The 23,136-nt window shown below is 39.1% G+C and overlaps 1 protein-coding gene across 2 annotated transcripts in view; it reads left to right on the forward strand.

The window, feature by feature from the left end:
• SUSD1 (sushi domain containing 1) overlaps window positions 1-12,520 on the forward strand; it is a 47,479-nt gene extending 34,959 nt beyond the window's left edge. For both annotated transcript variants that reach the window (XM_083816873.1, XM_083816874.1), the window contains exons 12-16: window positions 283-376; window positions 1,459-1,714; window positions 6,474-6,513; window positions 9,369-9,462; window positions 11,420-12,520. In XM_083816873.1, the coding sequence (XP_083672999.1) occupies window positions 283-376; window positions 1,459-1,714; window positions 6,474-6,513; window positions 9,369-9,462; window positions 11,420-11,558 (623 nt within the window). In that variant the 3' untranslated portion in view covers window positions 11,559-12,520. The remainder of the gene's footprint in view (window positions 1-282; window positions 377-1,458; window positions 1,715-6,473; window positions 6,514-9,368; window positions 9,463-11,419) is intronic.
• The last annotated feature ends 10,616 nt before the right edge of the window (window positions 12,521-23,136 follow it).

Genomic DNA, 23,136 nt, shown 5'->3' on the forward strand with positions numbered 1-23,136 from the left:
TTCTTCCTACAAATCTTTCCTCTTCTTTGCAGTCTGTCATTATTCTTTGTGTCTCTGTTCTTCCCAAGTGGCACATGTTCTTCAATGCAGGCGTTTGAGTTAGGGTTGCTGTTTCATTGTGCTCATATTTGCCCAGTGTTTTTCTTGACCAGTCAGACTGTAGCCATTGGGGTTTGAAGTTTGGTTGATAGAGGAAGTCTGGTGGAAGAAGTAACTAGGAACCCTCATGCCTGCAATATTTCTAAAACCTCTCTGAAGTGCTGGTATTTGTTTACTTTTTAGATCCCCCATTCCCAGATGTAGAATTTGTTGCAGCAAAAGGTTCTCCACCCTTGCTCAGACTCCGGAAAGCAGAAGATCGAAATGGGCCGATCAGGTTTGTCTACGAGCACTCATTAACCTTTCAAGAAACATTCTGCAGATTTATGTTACTTGCATATTGGAGATTTTTGTTTGGATTAGATTTTTTTGTTGTTGTTAGTAATGGGAGAAAAGTTGAGCTGTAACTCCCAGTTTTGCCTCCCTTAGCAGAATATTTGGCTAAAGACTTCTCTACTTTCTGGACCGAAAGTCTGTTTTTGATAATTCTGAGTTCTCAGTGTTGTTTTTTTTCCCCCCTTATACACGGTAAAGTCACACTAGACTTTTATCGATGCATCCAAGAGCAATACAACCCCTGTAATTTTTGTTTTCCAGTGAAGTCATGCAGCCAGAATTTTTTTTTTCTAGGACACAGAGGCAATTTAGAACAGTCTGTATTTATGCGTATGCTGAAGTAGTATTTTCACATTAAAGTATTACTACCAAAATACATTTCTAGAGAAAAAGGTTTTATATCTTGCTAAGTGCTGTTTGTGAAAGAAAGAGAAGGTAGTTGTAACTCAAAAATATATATATTTTCGGTAAAGCAGAAAACATTTGAAAGCTGATAATATATCGGGAAATGACTAAGTGTAACAGCTGTAACAATGACTCTTCGTACTTTTGAATACCGTAAACAAAACATTGTTTTGAGAGGTTTGGAGACAGATGTAATTAATTTTGTACAAATGGTATCTGTCCTCTCCTTGAAACAGAAAAATTCTTGTTTCTCAGAAATTAGGCATTGTTTTTAGAGGCCAGTGATGTCTTCTGTTTCGCAGATGAACTTAAGTGTAAGGTGAGAGAAGCAAAAGGTAGCCTGCAATAATTTGGTTTGATGCTCTTCTGAGTATGAATGGACATGTTAATTTGCATGTGACAAGGAGTCCCGGGTTTAAACTGTGCATGCATTTATTTCAAAATGCAAGGGAACACTCACAGAGAAATATTTCAGTACAAGAAGAATTTGTATTGGAAATTGATTAAAAGCAGTTAAAAGGCTGTATGTAGAAAACATAATATGAAAATGTAATGAATATCTGTTGTTTATTATATTGAACTGAGGGCTAATGTTTACTTTTTTTTGTTTCACTCTAGTCTTTATCAAGTGATTGTGCTTCCTCTGGGTTTGCAAAGTACTTTTATTTGTGACTCCTTTGCTGCTGCAACTTTCTTTAGCAACACCACTGACACTAAGGGATATGTAGCAGCTGAATTTCAGGCGAAGGATGTTGCTGATAACATGCCAGTTGCTCTTGGAGACAGACATTACTACGGAAAGTTTTATAATGCTCCTTTAAAGCTGGGAAACGAGTACTGTGTTTTTTTGAGAATAATAAGCGAGTGGAATAAGGTAATGGATGTTCTAAAACCTTTTCTTTATACCAGTTGAATGAAGTGTTGCTGGGGAAAAAAAAAGGAAAACGTTAGCTTTGTGTTAAATTTTTATGATGCTGTTTGACAGAATTAGATTAAATCTGAAGCCTCTTTAAATAACTCCTGTAATTCCATACAGATATTTATCTCATTGTAACATTGGAGCAGCTCTGGATGCCAAAAGGCAAACAATAGAAAGAGCTAAATATGAAGGGCCATCTCTTCCCTGCACAATTGAGGGTGTCTATTAGGCGAGAACTTGGTGAAAGAGATTAGTGTGAAAATCTGAAAATCTCTCCTTAGCAATGAAAAATTCTCTCAGTTTTGAATTGTAAGTTATATTCCAGTTCTCCAAGTGATAAGGGAAAAGTATATTTTGGCATGTGTGTTACCTTCTGAACAACAGAGAATGTCAACTCCATCTCCCTTGAGGAAGGTTGGTTGGTTGGTTGGAAAAACCATGCTACTAGCATTTTTTTATTTTATTTTTTTACATTTTAAGGTAAATATGTATTTTATTTAGAAACAAAATGTTTCTTAACTATAGGTTTCTCTCAGCTGTTCAGTGTTCCAGTGTTTTGCCTCCCACAACGTCATTATGCCACTAGTTTTCCAGTCATTATCCATCTCAATGGTCAAGAGGTTGTCAGTCTTACGGCCTCAGCAGTAGGTAGTTTTTCTCCCATGCACTGTAATTTTCACATGCATATAGTTCGTGAATGTCAAATATAAAAACAAAATAAACCACCACCTACTAAACAAAAAATACCCAAAACACCTAAAAGTTGTCTCAGCCTGCTGTCCATAACATGAAAATAGAGTTCTGGGGCCTTGTGTATGCAGCATGAAGCAAGGAAGCAGGCAAAAATTCATCTGTGAGTCACTTGTAAATAATTCTGTGTAATTTTGGATGCCTACACCCAAATCTGAATAAGTGAATACAGCTTCTGGTAAGAAATGTAACTGTTTCAGTCCAAACTGAGTGAAATAAAGCAAGTACATGTAAGAGCTGTTGCTGATATTTATTAATCAGTGCGAAGTATGTAGTTGGTTTTTTTTGTGCAATCTACTTTAATAATAGCCCAGGAAGTTTTGTAGCACAGACAACTTGGTTTCTGATCCTGATACAAGTCTGTTACTTGTCATAAATTTTTAACTATTTGCGTGAGGCAGTAAGTAGAGAAATGACATCTAAAGACATTTGGTTCAGGAGAAGTAAGCCCAAAATATTCCAGACTTTGGATGTCAGACTGTATTTTTTAGAAGAATTTACTCCGTGGAGCAGGATTGTTATGGACAGAAGTATATAAAGGTTTAGCCTGTCTAAGCTTTCCTAAATAAGTCTGAGCTCAGTTTATACATCGTAGGGTTTTACATATTGGTTTCCCCAGCTCTTTTCCTTTGATGTTTTCTTTTACTGGGGAACATTACTTATTATTATTTGTGTTGAGGCTTTTCCTGCACACGACAGTGCAGATTGCTTAAGCAGCTCTGCAAGCTGTTTGTTGAACTGCTTCTAAGTTACATTCTTATTCTCTTTGATATAGAATATTTCCTGTTTTTTTCCATCTTCAGCATTGCCAGACATATTTTCTAGGCCACCGATTTAATGGAATATTAATACTTTTATTTGTAGAAGTCACTCTTGGCTTCCTTTCATTACACATTCACACACACACATTGGCTTCCTTTCATTACACAGAACACATTAGCTCCCTAATATACACTTTCCTGTATGGCTTTTCTTAATAAATACAGTACATAAGTTATAACAGTTACAAATCATCATTGGGGTTGAAAAGACCAGACAACTTTCATTCCCGTCCCTTCTTCTTCGAAATGGAACATTTTCTTGTAACTCATAAGTATGGTTTGTCTTCAGTTCTCACGCCACCGTATTTTGTACAACTGTTGGTATTAGAGAAGTTCCAGGAATTCAGAATTCTAAATTGAAGTCTGCTGGGTGCTGAGAATTTCTGAGAGTCTGATCACTAAAATGACTGAATTTGGACTCTAAAATTGCATATTTAAAAATCTTTCTAAAATACGATCTTTAATTGGCCCTCAGTTATTATCACATCTGAAATCAGGGCACTTCTTTACTGCGAGAGTGACAGAGCACTGGGACAGGCTGCCCAAAGAGGTTGTGGAGTCTCCTTCTCTGGAGATATTCAAAACCCACCTGGATGCCATCCTGTGCAACGTGCTCTCGGTGATCCTACTCAACAGGGGAATTGGACTGGATGATCTTCAGAGGTTCCTTCCAACCTCAGCCTGTGATTCTATGCCTACATTTCTACTTGAATACAGCCAAAGTGCCTTCTGGCTCAAGGTCCCTTCATGCTGAGAATGGTATATTTTGTGTCATACATGCTACAAAATCATGGCTAGGTTGTGATTTTTTTATTGCCGTTATTCCTCCATATACCCAACATATCTTCTTTGTAGCAAAGGTGGGAAAATCAGTTCAGATAAAATTTTGTGGACATGGTAAGGACAAATAAGCTATTCTGTCATACTGAGTTCACTTTCATTTATCATTTTCTCATATTTGGAAGCCCTGAGAAAGCTGTCTGCTGTGTGGTTTTTATTTCCTGCTTATTTTTCAAGGTGGAGGACCAGAAATGCATATTTCAGTTGTGCAAGACATTCAGATGTGTTAAAAGGCTGATCATATTATATGAAGAGATCATTGGGAATGTAAAAGGAAGTCAGGACGTTAGAGATAATAGAAATTACCATTTTTCATATTGATGAATTTGGCAATTAGAATATAGGAATGATGGAGACAAGGGGATGGTTTGGGAACAGACAAGGAAAAACACTACTTCCAAGGGTGGACAATTTGTTCCACTTAAGTGTTGTTCTCTGTAAAGGATGTTTCTAATCAAATAACTCAGCCCCATGTGGTACCTATTTTTGTCTCCAGTGATTACTTTATGGATTCCATGCTGTGCAAAGAGCCAAGGCTCAAAGTGAAGGGCCAGAACTAAAAAAGGTGCTTCGAGGTTAAAATTATTTGAGATTGATTTCTTTAGTATAACTTTTGTTCAGCCTCAGTCTTCAGTGTCAACATCAGCTGTTTTGGAGCGAACAGTTTATTCATGTAAAAAGTAAGAGTAGTACTGTGGAAGGTGAAGGTAACTCTGTTCTGTAACATGCAGTATTTTCAATAAAAAACTGAGGGATTTTTTTAAAAAAATTAATCAAAAATGGCCACTGCTGGCAGAAAAGTTTGTTAAAACTAGTCCAATAAGAAATCAGCTAAGAAAAGTGTATGTGTACAAGATGTTTTCTCCTTTCTCCAGAAGTCTTTTAAGTGTTCATCTCTGAAAGGAGTTTCTATCCCCAGTTTAACTGGTTTCAGTGTAGAAAGCTGAATACCAAGGTTGAAATCTGGAGTTTGAGATCCATGGATGCTTGAGTATTTGCAGGAGTAATTTAACTAATAATTTTCTGGAAGGGTGTTGAGGTTTACTGTTGTGACCAGCTGCTAATTCATTAAAGAAAGGGATTGTAATTTGATTTAGTGTGAAGTGTAGGTCAGTGAACTTCACTGCAGGGATTCCTGGGAGCTCTCTAACTTCTCTTACAGGCAGGAGAGCACTGATTTCGTGCAAACCAGAGGATGTGGCAGAGGCAGCTATCTCAAGATGATGGCACTTATATGAATGCTTGCCAGAATCTGGCATTTGGTTTTAAATCCACCCCATAATATTTATTCTGATTCTCCTAATAGGATTCCCTTTGTTAGTGTTTTGTCATTTTAAATAACCAGAAAATTCTGTATAAAAAATATTTTAAGAAGCACTGAAATTCCACACTTCTTCATGCCAACACACAAAAGGAAAATTATGCATACAAATGTGCCTTTGCCCTTCTGTGCAAATGCTTCAAAATGTAGCCTTCGATTTCATAGAAACATGTCATTATCCAGAGCAACATAATATGTATTTTGCTAAAACACACAAAAAAAGTGTGTATTTATTTTACGAAGGTCTGTGAGAATCATTTAGCTGGAAAATATGTGCAGAAGCACTACAAAAACAGAATTCACAGTGATGATAAAACAAACAGTAGATGTTAAACAGAACTGGCACTTGGGAGTCTTCTTGTGTAAGTATGAGTGTGAAGTGCAGGGGGGAAAGCTATACAGGGAACAAAACTTACAGTAAAAAGCAAACTTGTTAATTGCAAAAGAAGATCCTTAATAAACATTTATTCAACTACTGTAAACATTAGCTACTTTAAGTATTGTATAAAAATATTTTAAAATTACCAAGCAAGTTGTCATACTGGGGACGTGGGGGAAGGGGGAGTGATGTAGTATTTGAAAACCATGTCATTGAGTATTTCAATGTATATGTGCTACATGGGGATAGAGTTAATACAGCACATTCAGCTTTATCTTGGCATTTCATAAATTCTGAATTCGTATCTAAGCAGCTTCAAAGATCCTTTGATGACATTTACCTGCATAGGTTGTAGAAAGAGAGGAAGAATGATGATCTGAAAAACTAGAGCCGGGCTTTCATCAAAGCTGTATCTCTGATCTTATCTTTATAGCTTATAAGATTTATAGTCAAGATAGGGGCTGCTACCAGGGGAAAAAAAAACAAAAACGTTCATAAAAGTAATAAAATTTAGTACGTAGTGGATGACCGCTCTTGCAGAGTGTGTAAGTGATAATAAATTTCTCTCATGAGAAACAGTAATTTTTATGCTTTCATTTTCAGGTGAGAACACAGTCCTGTGCTGTATGGGCACAAATTAAAAGTAAGTCACATTTTTCTTTAGTGAAAAAATAGAAGGTATCATGGCTTTGCTTGGCAGCATAAACAAGTAATTGCTGTGGCTGTTCTTTCATTCTCCAATAATAGTTGAATGACTTTGAGGATGGGAGAGGTTAGAGGCAAAAAATTCATTTTGCACTTTGGTATCTAGATTATGATGTTCCAAAATGGATTCTGTGCTTGTTTTACAGTATTACTCTTTCTTTGCATCCCATCTAAATCTTACAGCAACATTTGTGCACAAAGGACTTGAAGAACAGAAGTGAAATCTTAAAAACTAGTTTTAAGATAGTTCTATATAGGCTTTGAGGTGTTTTTTGTTTTGTTTTGTTTTGTTTCGTTTTTAATATTTTCTGTCTATCAGGAAATGCATTGTTAATTCCACCTTGGTAGTCCTTGGAGGATTAAGTCCTTTTGTGAACTTAGGAAAATAAAAGACACAATGCAGAAGTGAAAAATATGGATAATTTTTGTTCTTGTAAGTACAGTTTCATAAAGTATAACGGCAAAACTTAAAAAGCCAGTGGGAGAGTGTAGCTTTCTCCTTGTTTTTCTTTTCTACTGTAAAATGTTTCAGAGAAAGAGATTACCTCAGAGGAGAGTTTGGAATCAGCTCTAAATCAAGTTTTTCTCCTTTCCACCGTGGTAGAAAGTACTTACTTTATTAATTTTGTCATGTTTCAGGGAAAGCAAGCACTTGCCTCTCCTGAGAAGAAAAAAAAAAAAAAAGGCAACACCACTAGAGACTCCTACAAACTCTAAATTCTGCTTTTGAGTTGAAAGATTCATGAACTGGTGTTTGGAAATTCAATGGCACTGGAGAGTGAGATAGTACTTTAGAATGATGAGGCGCTTGTGTTGCATTTGCCCCACTGTTCATCAAAAACCACATCTGGCTCTTATTACTAGTCTTCCACTGACAAGTGTTTATTTATTTCTAAGTTGTTTTTTTTTTGTGGTTTACTCGCAGACTGGTTCATTTACCACCACACGTAGAATATCACTTAGGCAGTTGTGGTTATGAGATACTCTGATAAGCTCAAAGATTCAATAGGCTTGATGGCTCTATTGCTGGTCCAAAAAGGCAAGAGCTGTAAAATAATTCTGAAAAGACGAAGAATTGTCCTCTTTGAACTTGTTTTTTATCACCATCTGGAGCGTTGTCAGAGATGGTCTTAGGTATAGGTGGATTTTATTTTGGGAAAAAGAATGGGCAATGGAATGTGGGAGTAGGACAGGCCTTTGGTTTTCTGTTGTAAATGCATTTTCCTCTATATTGTACAGACTTCCAGCCAAGCAGTGTCCTTGGACTTCTGCAGTTGGAGAGGCTGAGAGTATTTTTGGCTTACTGAAACCTTTGAGGAGTTATACTTAACTCAACCTGTGTGAAGGGCAGATCTGTAAATTACATGTAAACTAAATTGAAAGATTTCAACTCCCACATAGACAAAGGTATACATTCTTGGATAAATCATTGTCATAAAGAGTGGTAGAAAGCTATAGCAAGCGTGCTTACTTCTGTTACAAATAGTTGTCTGAGTAAAGTAGATTTTGAGTTTTTTCACAAAATAGACTACAATGAGTTGGGAAGGCAGCTCTTTCATTTTTATGGAGGGTCAGCATCTGTTCTGTGTAACTAACGTATGGAAACTGGCATGACAGTGATGTAAGGACAGGTATAACTTGTATCTAAACTGAACGTGCTTGTAGGGAGAACAGATTTTCCTTGTAGGGTCTCTGTCTGAAGTTATTCTCCCAGACGTCAACTAAGATAGCAGGTGAGAGTTGCTACTTAGACACAAGTCATGTTTTATTGAGGAGACGTGAGCAAAGATGGTTAACTGATCAAGTGCGCCTTATGGATTTGTATGATTATTTGTGCTTCAGATGAGTTGTTGAGGATGTTTTGGGTGAATGCCCGGCCAGCTTTGTGCCGGTGCATTCAGATGAGCTAAAGAAAGTTTTCCACTTAAGTAACAGAAATTGCTTTTCTGATGTTTGGGCAGTCAGGTTCTCATTGTAGACATATGCTGTAATTTCACTGAGTGTTGTTTTTGCAAGAATTTAAATTTTTGGTGAGACATTAAATACTTGTGCTTGCAAGATTTAACAGCAAGTAGGGTTGTGGAATCTTGTGGGAACAAAATCCATTATCCTAGATGTCTGTGGGAAATCGAGAAGGAAATGGGTAACCCTTGACTAATACTGAAAGTGGGAAGGAGGTAGCTGGAAAGGATTGTTTTCTCTTTTCTCAGGGAACCTTTGCAGGTAGTTCTTAGTAATTCTGGTTTCAATTGTAAATCACTACAAGCCTTCTGTTCTGTCCTTCAGTGGTTTCTGGTAAGATAGGCTTGGTTAAGGCTATCATTGCCAGGTTTATTTCTGTTTTTTTCACTTGGGAAGAAAAAAGAATGGGGAAGGGAAATCCATGCCCAGATTACAAAAATTTTGAAAGAGATGCATCAAGCCATTTAATTAAGCATTAGGTCTTTCTGTTACAAGAGACTACCTTGGCATTTGATTTAGACTGAAATTGCCAGTGGTGAGAGGGGAAAATGTGGACAGTAATTATCTTACTAAAAAAAAAAAAAAAAGTGGGAAACTGGTGGATGGAGAAGTGTAATTGCTTTTGAGAAATGCACCATTTAATCTTACATCCTCAGCAGTCTGGTAGCTGCTGAATAGTCAGCTCTATTACTGCTTGATGGCATGGCAAGTCCAGCACAGTAGTTTTGTTACAGTACTCTAGCTTTGAGCAGACTCAGTAGGTCCATCGCCAGACTGAAGCTTCATTACTTGCTATTTGTTCATTTGATCTGTTTGATATTTTTCTTTCAGATTTATCACCCACTCTTCAATACATGACTGCTGTTGTATTTGGGTCACTTGCTGCTGTCTGCCTTATACTGTTCCTGTCATTCTCAGCAGCACGGTATGTATAAACTCCAGTTAAGCTGTCCTCCAGAAGGCTTACATGTTTTGCTTTTCAGATAGTCTTTCTTGCCAACCTGCTTGTTTAAGGCTTCTTTGGTGGGTTATAAATTTTATGAAGAATTCCTTCAGTGTCCCCTTACTCTGACTTTGCTTGAATTGATGCCTTTTATGTCTTTGCAATCACTCGGGAAACATCTGAAAAGTATCGGACTCATAGTAAAGGAAGGATGCAGAAAGTGAAGAGCATGAGGAATTTTGTTCAGATATGTTTTGATTTAATGGTAATTAGAAGTTTGTCTGGTGTGCTACTCTAAAAGTGAAGTCATGCCAACAGAAATGTTGCTGTATGTTACTTACTTAAAGAGCCAATTTCCAGTGTCCCCAACTTCCTTCAAAATGTCGATGAAGATGGTTTTTCAGTAGTGTTCGATTCTTAGCTAAAGGACACAATTAAAGCATTTTGGAAATATGATTGATTTCTTTATATTTTGTGATCCTTCATGCAGGGGCAATGACTTTATAACTGTTCTCCTTTCAAAGGTAAAACAACAAGGAGCCTTTCAGCAACTGTGTATGTCTATGTCCGTGTAAAATCTCTTGCCTACAAAACAGGTCTTTGTTGTTGCTCTAATATGTTCAAGAGCATTCTTCCAATTTATGTCGCTTGCATGGTCAGGAGCCTACAGTTTGGGGAATGCATGGAATTTATGGATTTCATAGAATCATAGAATGGTTTGGGTTGGAAGGGACCTTAAAGATCATCTAATTCCAACCCCGCTGCCATGGGCAGGGACACCTTCCACTAGACCAGCTTGCTCAAACTCCCATCCAACCTGGCCTTAGAGGCAGAAAGGGTTATTATTGTCCTGGTGTCTCACCTTGCAGGTTTTGGCAGAGGGCTTATTGCAGCGTGAAGCACATCCCTCATCTGTTGTGGTCTGAAAGGCTCTTCAGTAGGGTGACCTACTACTAGTAGGCTGCTTAGCCTGGCAGAAAAGAGGCTGCCAGGGAATGAGATATTTTACAAAGACACAAAAGCTGTTATGGAAAGTTCAACCTGCTCCTGTCCATGGTGCCCGTGGATATACCTGTGCACTCCTGAATGGTAGGAGAGGGAGGCGTGGGAATAGGTTGCTGTGAATGTTGTGAAACTCTGGCTTCTGGGTGGCCCGTAAGAGCAGGTTAAACAAACATTTGTCAGGAATGACATGACCACAGTTGGTCGTGCCATGGGGTCAGCTGAATGGTCTTGGATTATTTCTTGGGGTCCCTGTAAGCTTGATTTCTCTGCAGTTTCTGTCACTAAGGTTCTCTGTATTCCGGTGCTCACCAGCTTGTCATGTCAGCTCTCTCAGGAATCATGTTACTGCAGTGGGACAGATCATGAATTCCTGCTATCATGGTTGCTGACAAGTTTTAACTGATCCTCATTGAGTTTGCCTGGCACTGAATAAACAAAGTACATGGGCCTGAGTGCTCATGTCCTTAAATATTATTAATATTTTTTTCATTTAAGTATTAGCCCTTAGTTATTACTGAGATACCTAGTCACACATTCACCTTGCTTCATTCCTCCTAATCCTTTGTTTCCTTCACTAGATGATGCCCATTCAGATGTATAAGGACAGTGACAAAATTTCTGTTTTGAGAAAATCTACACGGGGCATGAGTGTTACCATCGCCAAAGTTAACCTAGGTCAGGCAGTCATCTGACACTATGGGAACACTTCATACTTACCACACACTAGCTGTAGTGTTCAGAATTATACCAGCAGCTCGGGTCTTCAAAGAAAACCCTCCAAAACTTCAGAAAATGTGGTTTACCCCATCAGTATGAGTGTCACGAGGTCTGTGTCAGACTTGTGCTTTGGTTTTAAATGTTTATTTTCAAGTTTTTTTTTGGTTGGTTGTTTTTTGTTTTGTTTTTCTAACTGGATATTTCTCTCTTTCTTCAGATCTTATCTCCACAGTGCAGTGCACTCCCCACCTGCTGCTTTAGCCTGCGAGGGTGTGCGTTTATCTGCTACCATGGGTATGACACAAGCCGGGATTGCATCATCGTCCCTAGAGACTGAAAATGTCTCTCTTCTCTAACGTGTTATCCCTCAAAGTCGGCATAAAGAAAATGCAGTCTCCCTGCCAAAGCCAACACCTGTCAGGATGTAGCTGTAAGGCACAGCTCTGCTATAGCATTGACAGTTGAAATGTGTTTGTTACTGAGTTTTTTATTGCGTCCCCTTGTTTTCTGACAGCGTGGTGTGGAGAGAAAAACCTTCCATCACAAACATGTTGTGTCAGAGACGTTAGCATGCATCTCATGTGTCGGCCACAGGCTTTATTCCAGCTATTCCAGCCACATGGATGCCTGATAGCAAGTGTCTGTATCATACCTGATTACGTGAATAATCCCCTGATCCAGTTGAGGCTGTCTGAGGATTAACTGCTACTTCAGATGCCTTAGGACATACAAACTGACCCATTATGAGAGAAAATACAGATCAACTTTTACCTCAGATTAAGTGCCTGCTGTCTTTTCAAGTGAAAACGTAGGAGATTTCATCAGTCACTCATGCATAATGCTACTTCAGTAACAAGTACAGAGTGAAGTTGTCACATGAAATAGTGTCACCAACACATATTCCATAGATATTGCAATCATTGCTCATAGCAATTAGGAATAATTGCAAATAGTGCACCAATTTATAAAACTGCAGTTGCAAAAAAAATAAGTAGCTTTAGTGTCATGTGAAACTATTTTAAATCAAGAGCTACCAGTGTTATGTGCAGTTTTATTAATCTCTGTTTTATAATTACAACGGAATAAAGACATTAAAATCATTGTCTGCACAGGTATGTAACATGTGGTTAGAGTCAGTTGATAAAGTACAGTTAACCAATTTCCTATGACATCCTCCCAAATAATATTTTTCCCTCCTATAAGAAAAAATCAATTGTCTGTGCTTACTTCCACTCCTGTTCAGAAGATGCTTTGAGGTAATACTAGAAAAATCATTCTGTTAACTGGTGAAATAAAAGGAAGTTTTGAGCTTTAGTAATTTAGTTGCTTTTTTGAAGTTATGTTCTGTATCTCACTTCTTTGAATATATGATATCCCTTTTCGGAATTCTAAATGTTTCTGATTCCTGTTGGCTTTTATTTTTATTTTTTTATTATTATTATTTCGGGCATGCAGTCTCTCTGGGTGGTATAATTCCTTTTTTGGTGTTCAAAAGGGATATTTTAAAGTGTAACAGCAGACTTTGTAGTTGGTAAAGCAGAGAGGAATTAACATAAAATTGCAAATAGCTAGGGATATTTTTCTGAGATTAGGGCAGTAGCAGTACATGGGTATTACTTCTGTTATGCACCATTTCCACTGATTACTACATCTGCCCATCAAGTCAGTAGGTCTTCAGTAGTTGGCAGCTGAGTAAAAACGCCTTTGTCTACATTAGTGATAAAGAGTTGGTAGCATTTTTCTCCACCGATTAAGAAAGAATAACAGAACTGTTCTTGTTGGGTTACTGTTACTTAAGTTTGCAGTTTCTCCTGTGGAATTCATTCTCACACATTCTGTTCTTAATTCCATTTCTCATTGGGACAGATTGCCAAGGTTTGGTGTAGCTGTATAAACTGAAGCACTTCATTATGGTTCATTTTCCTGACACTCTTGTCCAGCAAGAATTCATAAGCAGCTGTTCCTAAATACGAGAGGGCTGAAGAGGCAGGAAGTAATTTAAAGAGACGTGACATGACATCCTCTGTGAATGAAAATTTCTTGCACATATACTAAGACCAGCAGTTACCTTATGTTGTGCTGGACCAGGAACATGAAGTTCATCTTTTCGTTCTAGAAAATTGGAGGTCTTCATGTAACCTTGGGCAAATAGGCATGTGACTGTTCTCTACCTAGCTTGTCTTCTCAGAATACGAGCTTTTTCAGAGCAAGTCTTCTTTCTTATTAAACCACCACGCTTCTGCTAGCAATTACATAATGTATTTAATGGTTCATTTGGATATCTCTGCCCAGTAGAGTGGTGCATCATACTAATATGCAGGAGTAGACTGACAAGGGAGAAGCAATGAGGCAGGACTGCCTGCCAGTGAAGTTCTCCAAAACAGCTACAGCCCTGCAAGATTTCCTCTTTCTCTCTGCTTCCTTTGTCACTCTTGGCAGACCTACCTCTGGCTGGGAGCCTGTCTTTGTCTGTTGTGTACTTATCTTTTTTCCACGTACATCTGTTACAATTTAGTGTTGGAAGCATAGAGAAAAATAATTTAGCATTGCCCTCTTCAGATAATTCTTTAAGTGTTAACGTTTCTCGTGTTAGAGCCTCTGTCAGGAATGTTGCTCTGTTGTTCCCAAACTTTCCAATGCTTTTTAGTATATTTCAGGAAAATGCAAGTAGTTTAAACAGTGGGAAATTAAGAAGTAGTTAGAAGCAGGTTCTTGAAAGTTCTATGCATAACTATTACTGAACTGGACTAAAAAGACAACATGAAATTTTACTGGCCATACTTATTTTCGTCTGTTACGGAAACAGGCTTGTACAATAAAGGGAGCCTGGTTTAAGAGCACTGCTAATGAAGGCCAGCTCTCTGGTATATCCATTAGGAGGAAGTATGCCATTATGCTAGAAAGGTTTTCACTGCAAATAGGAACTTAATGCTTCTCATCAGATAGTAGCTAATTTACAAAAACGCTTCCTATTAGAAGGTAGTCCTGAAAGATGCCACTTTGAATGGAGCTTTTGAGTTAATAGCATATGTCTTCAGGGGTACTTCTGTTACTCAGGTTTATAATCCTCATAATGAAGTTCGTGGAGAGATATAGCTGCCCTGTATTTTATACATAGCCCCTTGCCAATCTATTTGCAGCATTTACATAACTGTGCCCTTATGATTCGAGAGGCTCTAGAGACATGTCTAATGATCCTTAACTGCTGTTCCTTCTGTTAACAATGAAATACTTGTGTTTCTTTTTACTCTGATTCTTTGGATATGTGTTCCACACCCAGACCTGAGTAAGGCCACTTGCCAGTTACAGCCAACTGAAGCTGCCTTGCTTTTACTTCTGATTTGTAGACGTTCATGGAGCTATATTGACCAACTGTTTTAGATACATATGAATGTTTGCATTATCTCACAAGTGCTTTCCTCTCTAGAGGAAGCAGCAAATTGTTAGCACTGGGTAACAAATTCTGTGTAAGTTTGAGGTAAACAAATTTTTAATCTGCTGTTATGTAATAGTAAGCTAACTTGCAGGTTCCTGTAAAAATGCAGCATTTCTGCATGTAGTTGTGATGGCGTTTCAAAGGAAAAACATTTTGTTGTAAGATATGCTTTCTGCTACATGTCACTGATGAGTCCTTTAAATCTTTCAGTTGGGATTTCTTTGTTCTGGGCAAAATAGAGACAGTTGACAAGCCATCTGGACATTTTTGTTTGTTTCAGTATTGCTGGCCTCAATCAATTGTATTTTAGGAAACAGGCGTTAAATGTAGTTTCTTAAATCATCTTTGATCACTTTCTTTCCTTGTAAAAATAAGTTTAGATCAGAAGAAAACTCTCAGGACATGCTTAACCGAATATGTGGGTTAAAAAAATAAATCACAATGCTAACATTTGCTCTGTGTGCCTACAGGGCCAGATATGTGGGCAGGTATGCTCCTTATTTCTGCATGTGATGTCAGTTTTAACTGTTTTCAGTCACTGTCCTTGTTCCCAGATTTTCCGCTATATTGCAGAACTACATCCAGCAGAATTCAACCAGAGTCCAGCATGAGCTGGTAGACCCATGATCTCTAGCTCAAATGGAATTATTTCTGTCTAGTGATAGCATTCCTAGGAAATTGTGCAAATCTCTTCTACAAGACAGAGATAAACCTGTTGTGTTGCTTTCAGGGATGGAGTTGGTGCCTTCGGATGACATTCTGAGGACTCTGTGAAATTAGTTGGTGATCTCAGTGCTGAGCTCTAGTGGAAAGAAACAGGTGTCAGTATTGCAAAATCACCTCTGCAACTGCAGTTCCTGGCAGGAGTAGAAATGACTCTCTGGATGCACAGACACTTGTTCCTTTTGGCTCTGTCAGAGGTGAGGTATGAGGAGGCAAAGGTTGATGACAGTATTTGTGGCATAGCTGTTACGTAGCTGTTTCCATTTTGAGTTTAACAAAAATGACAACTTTACAGTCACCGAAAGGAGAACCTGCTCTGAAGTTCCATTTTTTCCTTCTGCTCCGCTCCCTGCCCTGCCCTGCAATGTTTGTTTTTCCAGAAATACTGCTTTTGTCCTTGGAGTCTTGCAGCTGAGTAAGGACACTTTATTGGTGTTTTCCCACCTTAAGGCAGCACAGTTAGTGTTTGTCACTTGCAGCTGGTCTATGCTCCTTGGTGCATCACCGTGTTGTAAAATACTGTATATATTACATGTGTATAATTTGTATATATATCTATGTGCAGTTTCTTCTCTATCATCCATTTTACTTTAGAAGTGTCTGAAGGTACAGACAGAATTTCACAGCGTTCAGTTTCTGTCGTGTCATTGTCCTCCCCTTCCCCCTCCCCCCACAAGTATAAAATAAATAAATAACAGGCTGGGGAGCAACAGAAAAAGGATTATAGCAATAAGGACAGTTCACAGTAGAAGGTAATTTCCAAGGGCCCTGATTTTCCTGAGCAGCTTTTAAAGATGGATGGTTGAGTTTAATGATAGCTCTTATAAAAGTGTCTCCCACAGCCATCCTGGGACAAGTGAAAAGAAAGCTGAATGGATTCGAGTATACTGGTGGTGGTTTTTAAAGCTTATGGGCACAGATCAGCTGTGCCAGTACACTGAATAAAGCCTAACATAACAATGAAGTTGAGGTGTTATAAGCCAGTTCTCAGCTTTCTATTTTAACTGTGTAAAATGACCTATTCAGTTTGGCTCTTGGCTAATGAAGATGTTAGTAAGTTCCATTTCAGTTTGCATTCCTGTGACTTCTGACTCATTCTGGATATTTTTATTTCCACATGTGCAGTTGGCCAATCCTTTCCCATAACCTGAAATCTTAATTCAAGCTCACAAAAACTGAGCCAGGTCAATGTGGAACGACAAATAAGTAGCAATTATAGATACCTCCTGAGAGGCAGGAACATAGCATTTCAGTCTCATACTAGCAAATGAATAAAATTGTTATATGATCATGCAGCATGTTTCAGAATTATAGTATAGATGTTGTGTGGCTAAGTGAAATCTGACTTTATCCAGTTCTTTTAAATACTACCTCACTCCCTTTGTTCTTCAGGACTGTAATCTGCCAGATACTCCTTTTTTGTTACAGAAAAATAGTCTCTAATTGGACATAATCAGATATTCTGAGGAATTCAGCTTTCTTTCCCAGATTTTCCAAAAATTCCCATGAAATTATGGAGTTATCAGCATTCCCACCCAGTGTCATTTAGCATTGTTCTTTCCAAATTTAGTGCAATGATATGTGTTTACATTAGTTTAGAATCTGCTCTTGGGTTTTAACCTAAGACAGAGAGAGAGAATCCATAGAGACAAATACATTGTGCATTTTCATGTGGAGATTGAAAGCAGTAGCTGCAAGAATGTTTCCTACTATGGCCACAGCAATATACAGAGACTGTGTAACAGCACTGTTGTTTATCCATTGTTTGTCTACACAGGAGGTTAGTGTAAATCGAGGTAGGTGGGAAATTCTAGCTGCACATTGTCTCTGCGGTGATTCCCTGTCTAGTTCAAAGACTTTATCCTATTTTTGTTTCCTTCTTAAAAGATTCTTCTGTTGGTCAGTCCAACAGCACTTAAGAATAGATAGTATTGTTTGAGTTAGTTAGTTTGGGATCCTGTTGGTCTGTTGTGCTTTTTTCCTGGGAATTCATTTTTTTTCATCCCACATCCATGCCAGTAATTATCACAGCAGGGCTGATTTATATTTTTCAAACAGGCCAGACTCTGAACATGTATTCATATAGTGACTTTGGGCATTTTGCAATGAAAAGCTGCCGTCTTTGACAAGGTGTAGTGAGTATTTGTTATACAATAGCATGACTTGATACTAACGGTAGTTCAGGCTTTATGCAGGTTCACCTCCAAAACAATAGGCAGTGTTAATGCATGGAAAAGGGTTGCATTTAGAGTGATAAAATACAACTTAAATGACAGTGATTTCATAATCACAGTGTGGTGAACCCAGAATAGTTGGTAGAGAGCCCATCAAGAAGCAACAATACTGCCTTAATATGAGAAATGATCCAATTTAATCCCACTTAGATGTCACTCGATTTTGCATTTATCCATAAACGTGTCCCAGCAGATGACAGTAAATCAGTATGATAGTGAAATACTTCTGCCTCTAGGCTTTTTATTTGGTACCTGGCAATTCCCTTCCCAGATATTTTCCTCGTAAGTCTGCCTTGGGTATTGAATAATTGCTTCCTGTGTTTAGTCATATCTTAAAGTGCCCTTTCTATATGAATAAATTCTTTGCAGTCAGTATATGCTTCTCCACAGGGATAATGGCCACATAAAAATTGTTTGAATTGCTTAGTTATAGTGTGCAGAAATTGAAATTACCTAAAAGAGACTTGATTTCACAACACTGGCCCTTTGCTTTCTGGATACCATAGAATCACGGAATATCCTGACTTGGAAGGGACCCACAAAGATCATTGAGTCCAAGTCCTGGCTCCACACAGGACCACCCAAAAACCAGACCATGTGTCTGAGAGCACTGTCCAAATGCTTCTTGAACTCTTGCAGCTCGGTGTAGTGATCACTGCCCTGGGGAGCCTGTCCCAGTGCCCGACCACCCTCTTGGTGCAGAACCCTTCCCTAACACCCAGCCTGACCCTCCCCTGTCCCAGCTCCATGCCGTTCCCTCGGGTCCTGTCGCTGTCCCCAGAGAGCAGAGCTCAGCGCCTGCCCCTCCGCTCCCCTCGTGAGGGAGCTGCAGGCCGCCATGAGGCCTCCCCTCGGCCTGCTCTGCTCTGGGCTGAGCAGACCAAGGGACCTAGGCTGCTCCTCATGTGTCTTCCCCTCCAGGCTCTTCACCATCTTTGTTGCCCTCCTTTGGACACTCCCTAACAGTTTTCTGGCCTTCTTACATTGTAGCACCCAAAACTGCCCACAGTGCTTGAGATGAGGCCGCACCAGCGCAGAGCAGAGCAGGACAGTCACTCCCCTCGACCAGCTGGCAGTGCTGGGCCTGATGCACCCCAGGGTATGGTTGGCCCTCCTGGCTGCCAGGGCACACTGCTGGCTCATGTTCAACTTGCTGTTGACCAAACCTTCCAGATCCCTTTCTGTGAGGCTGCTCTCCAGCCTCTCGTTCCCCAGTCTGTACATATAGCCAGGGTTGCCCTGTCCCAGGTGCAGAATCTGGCACCTGCTCTTGTTAAACTTCATATTGTTGGTGATTGCCCATCCCAGTAATCTGTCACAATCTCTCTGCAAGGCTTCTCTACCCTCAATGAAGACAACAGCTCCTCCCAATTTAGTATCATCTGTAAACTTACTCAAAACTTCTAGTCCTACATCCAAGTAATTTATGAAAACATTGAAGGGACCTGGCCCTAAAATGGAGCCTTGGGGCCCTTGCTAGCGACTGGCCACCAGCCTGATGTAACCCCATTTACTATCACCCTTTGAGATTGAACCATCAGGCAATTGTTCACACATCATATTATGCATTTATCTCTGTGTGTTGGACATTTTGCCTGGAAGGATACTGTGAAAAACAGTATCAAAATGTTTACTGAAATCCAAAAAGATTACATCAACTGGCTTCCCTTGCTCAGCTAAGCGGGTGGCTTTGTCATAAAAAGAAATGAATAAATATCATGTCACCCTCCCACCTTTTTCTTTTTTTCTAAGGTTTCATGTCCCTTTTGAAAATCCTAGCTCTGCACCTCTGTATCCCTTTCTAATGTTAAGGTATGCCTTACTGCTTGTGGCATGTTGAGTCAAAATTTATATGCTTGGGATAGGTTTGGCTGAGTTCATTTGCGTTAGCTGAGTTGTTCCTTCTACATTAATTGCTGTAATAAGCTCCTTCATATTTTTACTATTTTCTAAAGAAACAGATTTGACGCAATAAAACTGCGTGTTCCCCCGTAATGTCTTTGTCCATAGGCAAATTCGAGAGCAACAGGAATCAAAGTATTCATGTTGTAAGATGAGTGAAAAGGCAATTGAGAAGGGCAAGAATCCACTCCCTATTCTTGTCAAATACAAGAAAATCCACGTGAGTAAATGATGTAATGCTCTGCACATGCATTAAGAAGCTGTACAATACAAAAGAATCCACTGCGCAGTTTATTGTCTCTAACTCTTGCATTCAAACAGAAGTGGAAATGTTTTACTGCTCAATATGTGGTTCTTCCCCTCTGTCTGCTAGGAGTTGTGTTTGTTTAAGAGCAATTCTCAAGTACTGTTAGAAATTCAGGTCAATCACAAGACACAAATCTGAGGAAAATCAGGCTTTGTTTAGGTCAGTGTTCATAGATCATCTTGTTATCTAAACCCTTTCAGCATTCCTGCAGGCTGTTCTCTGAAGATAATGTAAACGATTATAGAGCAAGTGTTGTGTTGGTTGGTGGTGGGTTGGTTTTGGGATGGCTGTGGATTTGTTTTGTTTTCTTTGTTTTTGTTTGCTTGTTTTTCTACTGATGTGCTGGGCTGTTAGTTCTTAAAGCTTGTTATGAGCATCTGAAAATCAGTGGAGCTGAAGACGGCTGTCATAGAGAATAACTGAAGTGTTTTTCACTGAAAAAGTGCAGTGACATTCACTGAACCCACCTCTCCGAACTGAACGAAAAAAATCAGTGTAAACGCAGGCTCTACTTAGGTAGGTTCTTATGCAGGTTGAGATTGATGAAGTGTAGGCAGAAGAAGGAGATTGCAGGCAGGCTCGGGCTTCTTCTAAGAAACATGTTTTCCTGGTGTTCTGGGAAAGATGGTCGCAGCACAGACCTCAGCCAGGAAATGGCTGAACACCAATTGTCTTGGTGTTCATATGAGTAGAAGAAGCAGAGAGGTTTATGCAGTTACACTGTAATGAGCTGAACAGTGCTGAAGATTTTATATGTAAAGCAAGGCAACAATTAGATTCATTAAGTTAAGAAATACCTTTGACTCTCAGACTTTGACAGCTGTTTTTTAAAGGTGATACCTAAAACCATTCTGTTTACTCACACTCATATACATCTTTCTTTTCAGGAGCAGCGCAGAGTTGGCAGGTGCTGTCTGTAAGGCTCGTTATTAGAGGTCCTAGTGTGTTAGCTGCAATTTATTATTGTGTTTACAGCTTATAATTTATATGCTAACTCTGCTGTTGCCTGTCTCAAGCAAAAATTTTCATGAGAATATAGTAATCTGGAAGATGTCTCCACTTCCGTCTTGGCCTTTCTCAAAGAGCAGGTTCTTCTTGCAGCTGTAGAAATGTGGCTACCGGCTGTTAGGAAATCATAGGCTACAGATAACAAATCTTGAAACTGCAGAAGCAGCAGGTTTCTTTCCAGCCATCCCTGAGTGCAAATCACTATAATCGGCCCTTGTTTTTCCAAGTAAACAAGCAGCTTGCAAAACCAATATACATCCTTTCTTTTCCTGCCTTTGACATCCTTAAGCAAACACAGTGTTCCTTGACTTTCACTTTGTTACCTTTTTATCTTGCATTCATTTTCTCTTATGTTCTATATTTCATTTATTTCCCTTTGTCTTTTTCCCAATGGAGTCAACATCCTGTGGGAACATATAATTACATTTCTTCCTGTTTGAAGGGAGGGAGGAATGATGACTCTGTTCTGTTGGAAAAACATTTTTTTTCTTCAGTTAAAACCCTGGGAAATACATAATATTTAAAAGATCTTCCAGGCAGAAGTAGAGACCAGGATTTCAAATGTGCTTGCTCTGGCATTTGTTCTTTTTGCTGTGTTCCTCCCAGGTTTCAAATCACAGCAGCAAAGGTGTGTGGGTGCACTTCAAATTTGGAACTTCCCATCCAGCAGTGGGAAAACCACGAAGAGATACAAACGGGCTTGTTATCTTTATGTCACTGAAATCCTTATCTTGCAGTCTGACACCAATACAACTTTCCTGATTCTTCATGATAAATGATTGATCCAAGAAAAATCCTAGAGGAAGTTTGTACGTAAAAAGTACAGTGAAGAGGCAAATTGTCCTGAACTGCTTGAGGACACCTTTCTTTGCCTGTTTTGCTGTCTTCCTCTGCAGTCGGTCTTTGATCTGTCTTTATTGTGACTCCCTACAGTGACGCTTGGCCAGTGCATATAACAATATATTTTACAGAATCATAGGATCTGCTGCTTATCTAGGCTTTGCATTTCTCCATGACAATCTTAACAGTCTGTCTGTGGCTCAAGATCATGAAGGCTGTCAGTCTTTCTAGACTGTTTGGCAGAAAGTATTGCATTCACCAATAGATCTTTAATCATGAGACAACAAATGGGATGTAGAGCAAATGACAGAACCACTGTGCTCAATTTATTTTCAGGCTGCCAAAGGCTACTTTGCAGGCAGCAACTTTCATATGTGCCTGTAGAAAAGCATTACCTTAGTCAGAACTGGAGATCCAACCACATAAAGAGGAGGTGGCCTGAGATTCCATCGGAAGAGTTCTTCTGTAAAATTGGTGAGCTTTTAAAAAAAAAGCAGCACGCATGTCAAGACCGAGTATTTCTGTCCACTAGATCTCCTTCTAAGAGAAGGTCTGCTGTTGTTTTGAAGCTGCATTTTCTAAAGATACCATGACTGGCACAAGGAGAGACTTTGTCATCTAATTTCTTTTTTGCTGTTTCTTCTCAAAATTCTGTACCTTTCCCTTCTGACTTCCTTTAGGTGTGCGTGCACGTAAGTGTGTATGAAGCAGCAAACTTGATTCAGAGAAGAAAAAAGTAGACAAGATCTTAATACATTCCTAGAGTAAATGAGGTTTGTACCAAGGCGGCACTGGTAAGTTTTGCTTGGAAGGTGAATCTGGGGAATATACCTTTAGAAAAAGGAGAGCCATACTGCTTCTGACATGGGACTTGTATGCATTTCTGCGGTCTGGGTTTGCTCATTTGTTTATACTGTTCCACATCATTGGGGCATTTGAATCACTCACGGATTCATTTGTTTGAAAAATATGGAGAAGAAATGTGTCTTGTCAGAAGTTTCTAAAAATTTAACAAATATGGAGCTTTGTTTAAAAACAATTAAATCACCCAATTGTGCTAAAAAAGGGAAACATAGATGGTATGAACAAACTGCATTTTTTTTTTCTACATGCATTTCTTTGTTTTTAAACAGCTTCTCCTTTCTACTTGGGAAGAATCTTGTCAGCACCCAGTGCTCTTTCTACCTTTGCAGAAGTCTTTTTACAGTGTTTCCTCTGCAGGTTACCTGGGGCTAATTATCCCCATCTCAGTAGGGTAAAGAACCACATCTCAGATGATTACCTACATTCAGAATCATACTCCCACATGTGTCAGTCTCTGCCTGCCTTCATTGCCTGTCCTTTATAGAGAACCTTTTTTTTCCCTGAAAACTCAAAACACCCTACCACAGGAAAGCGTGAGGAACTGAGAAGTGAGGGGTTGTACTGGCTGTCACAGAGTGAGTCAATAGAAACATAAAACTAGAACTGTTGTAGTTTGAGTG

The sequence above is a fragment of the Anser anser genome, assembly GCF_964211835.1.
Source record: "Anser anser genome assembly, chromosome: Z".
NCBI lineage: Eukaryota > Metazoa > Chordata > Aves > Anseriformes > Anatidae > Anser > Anser anser.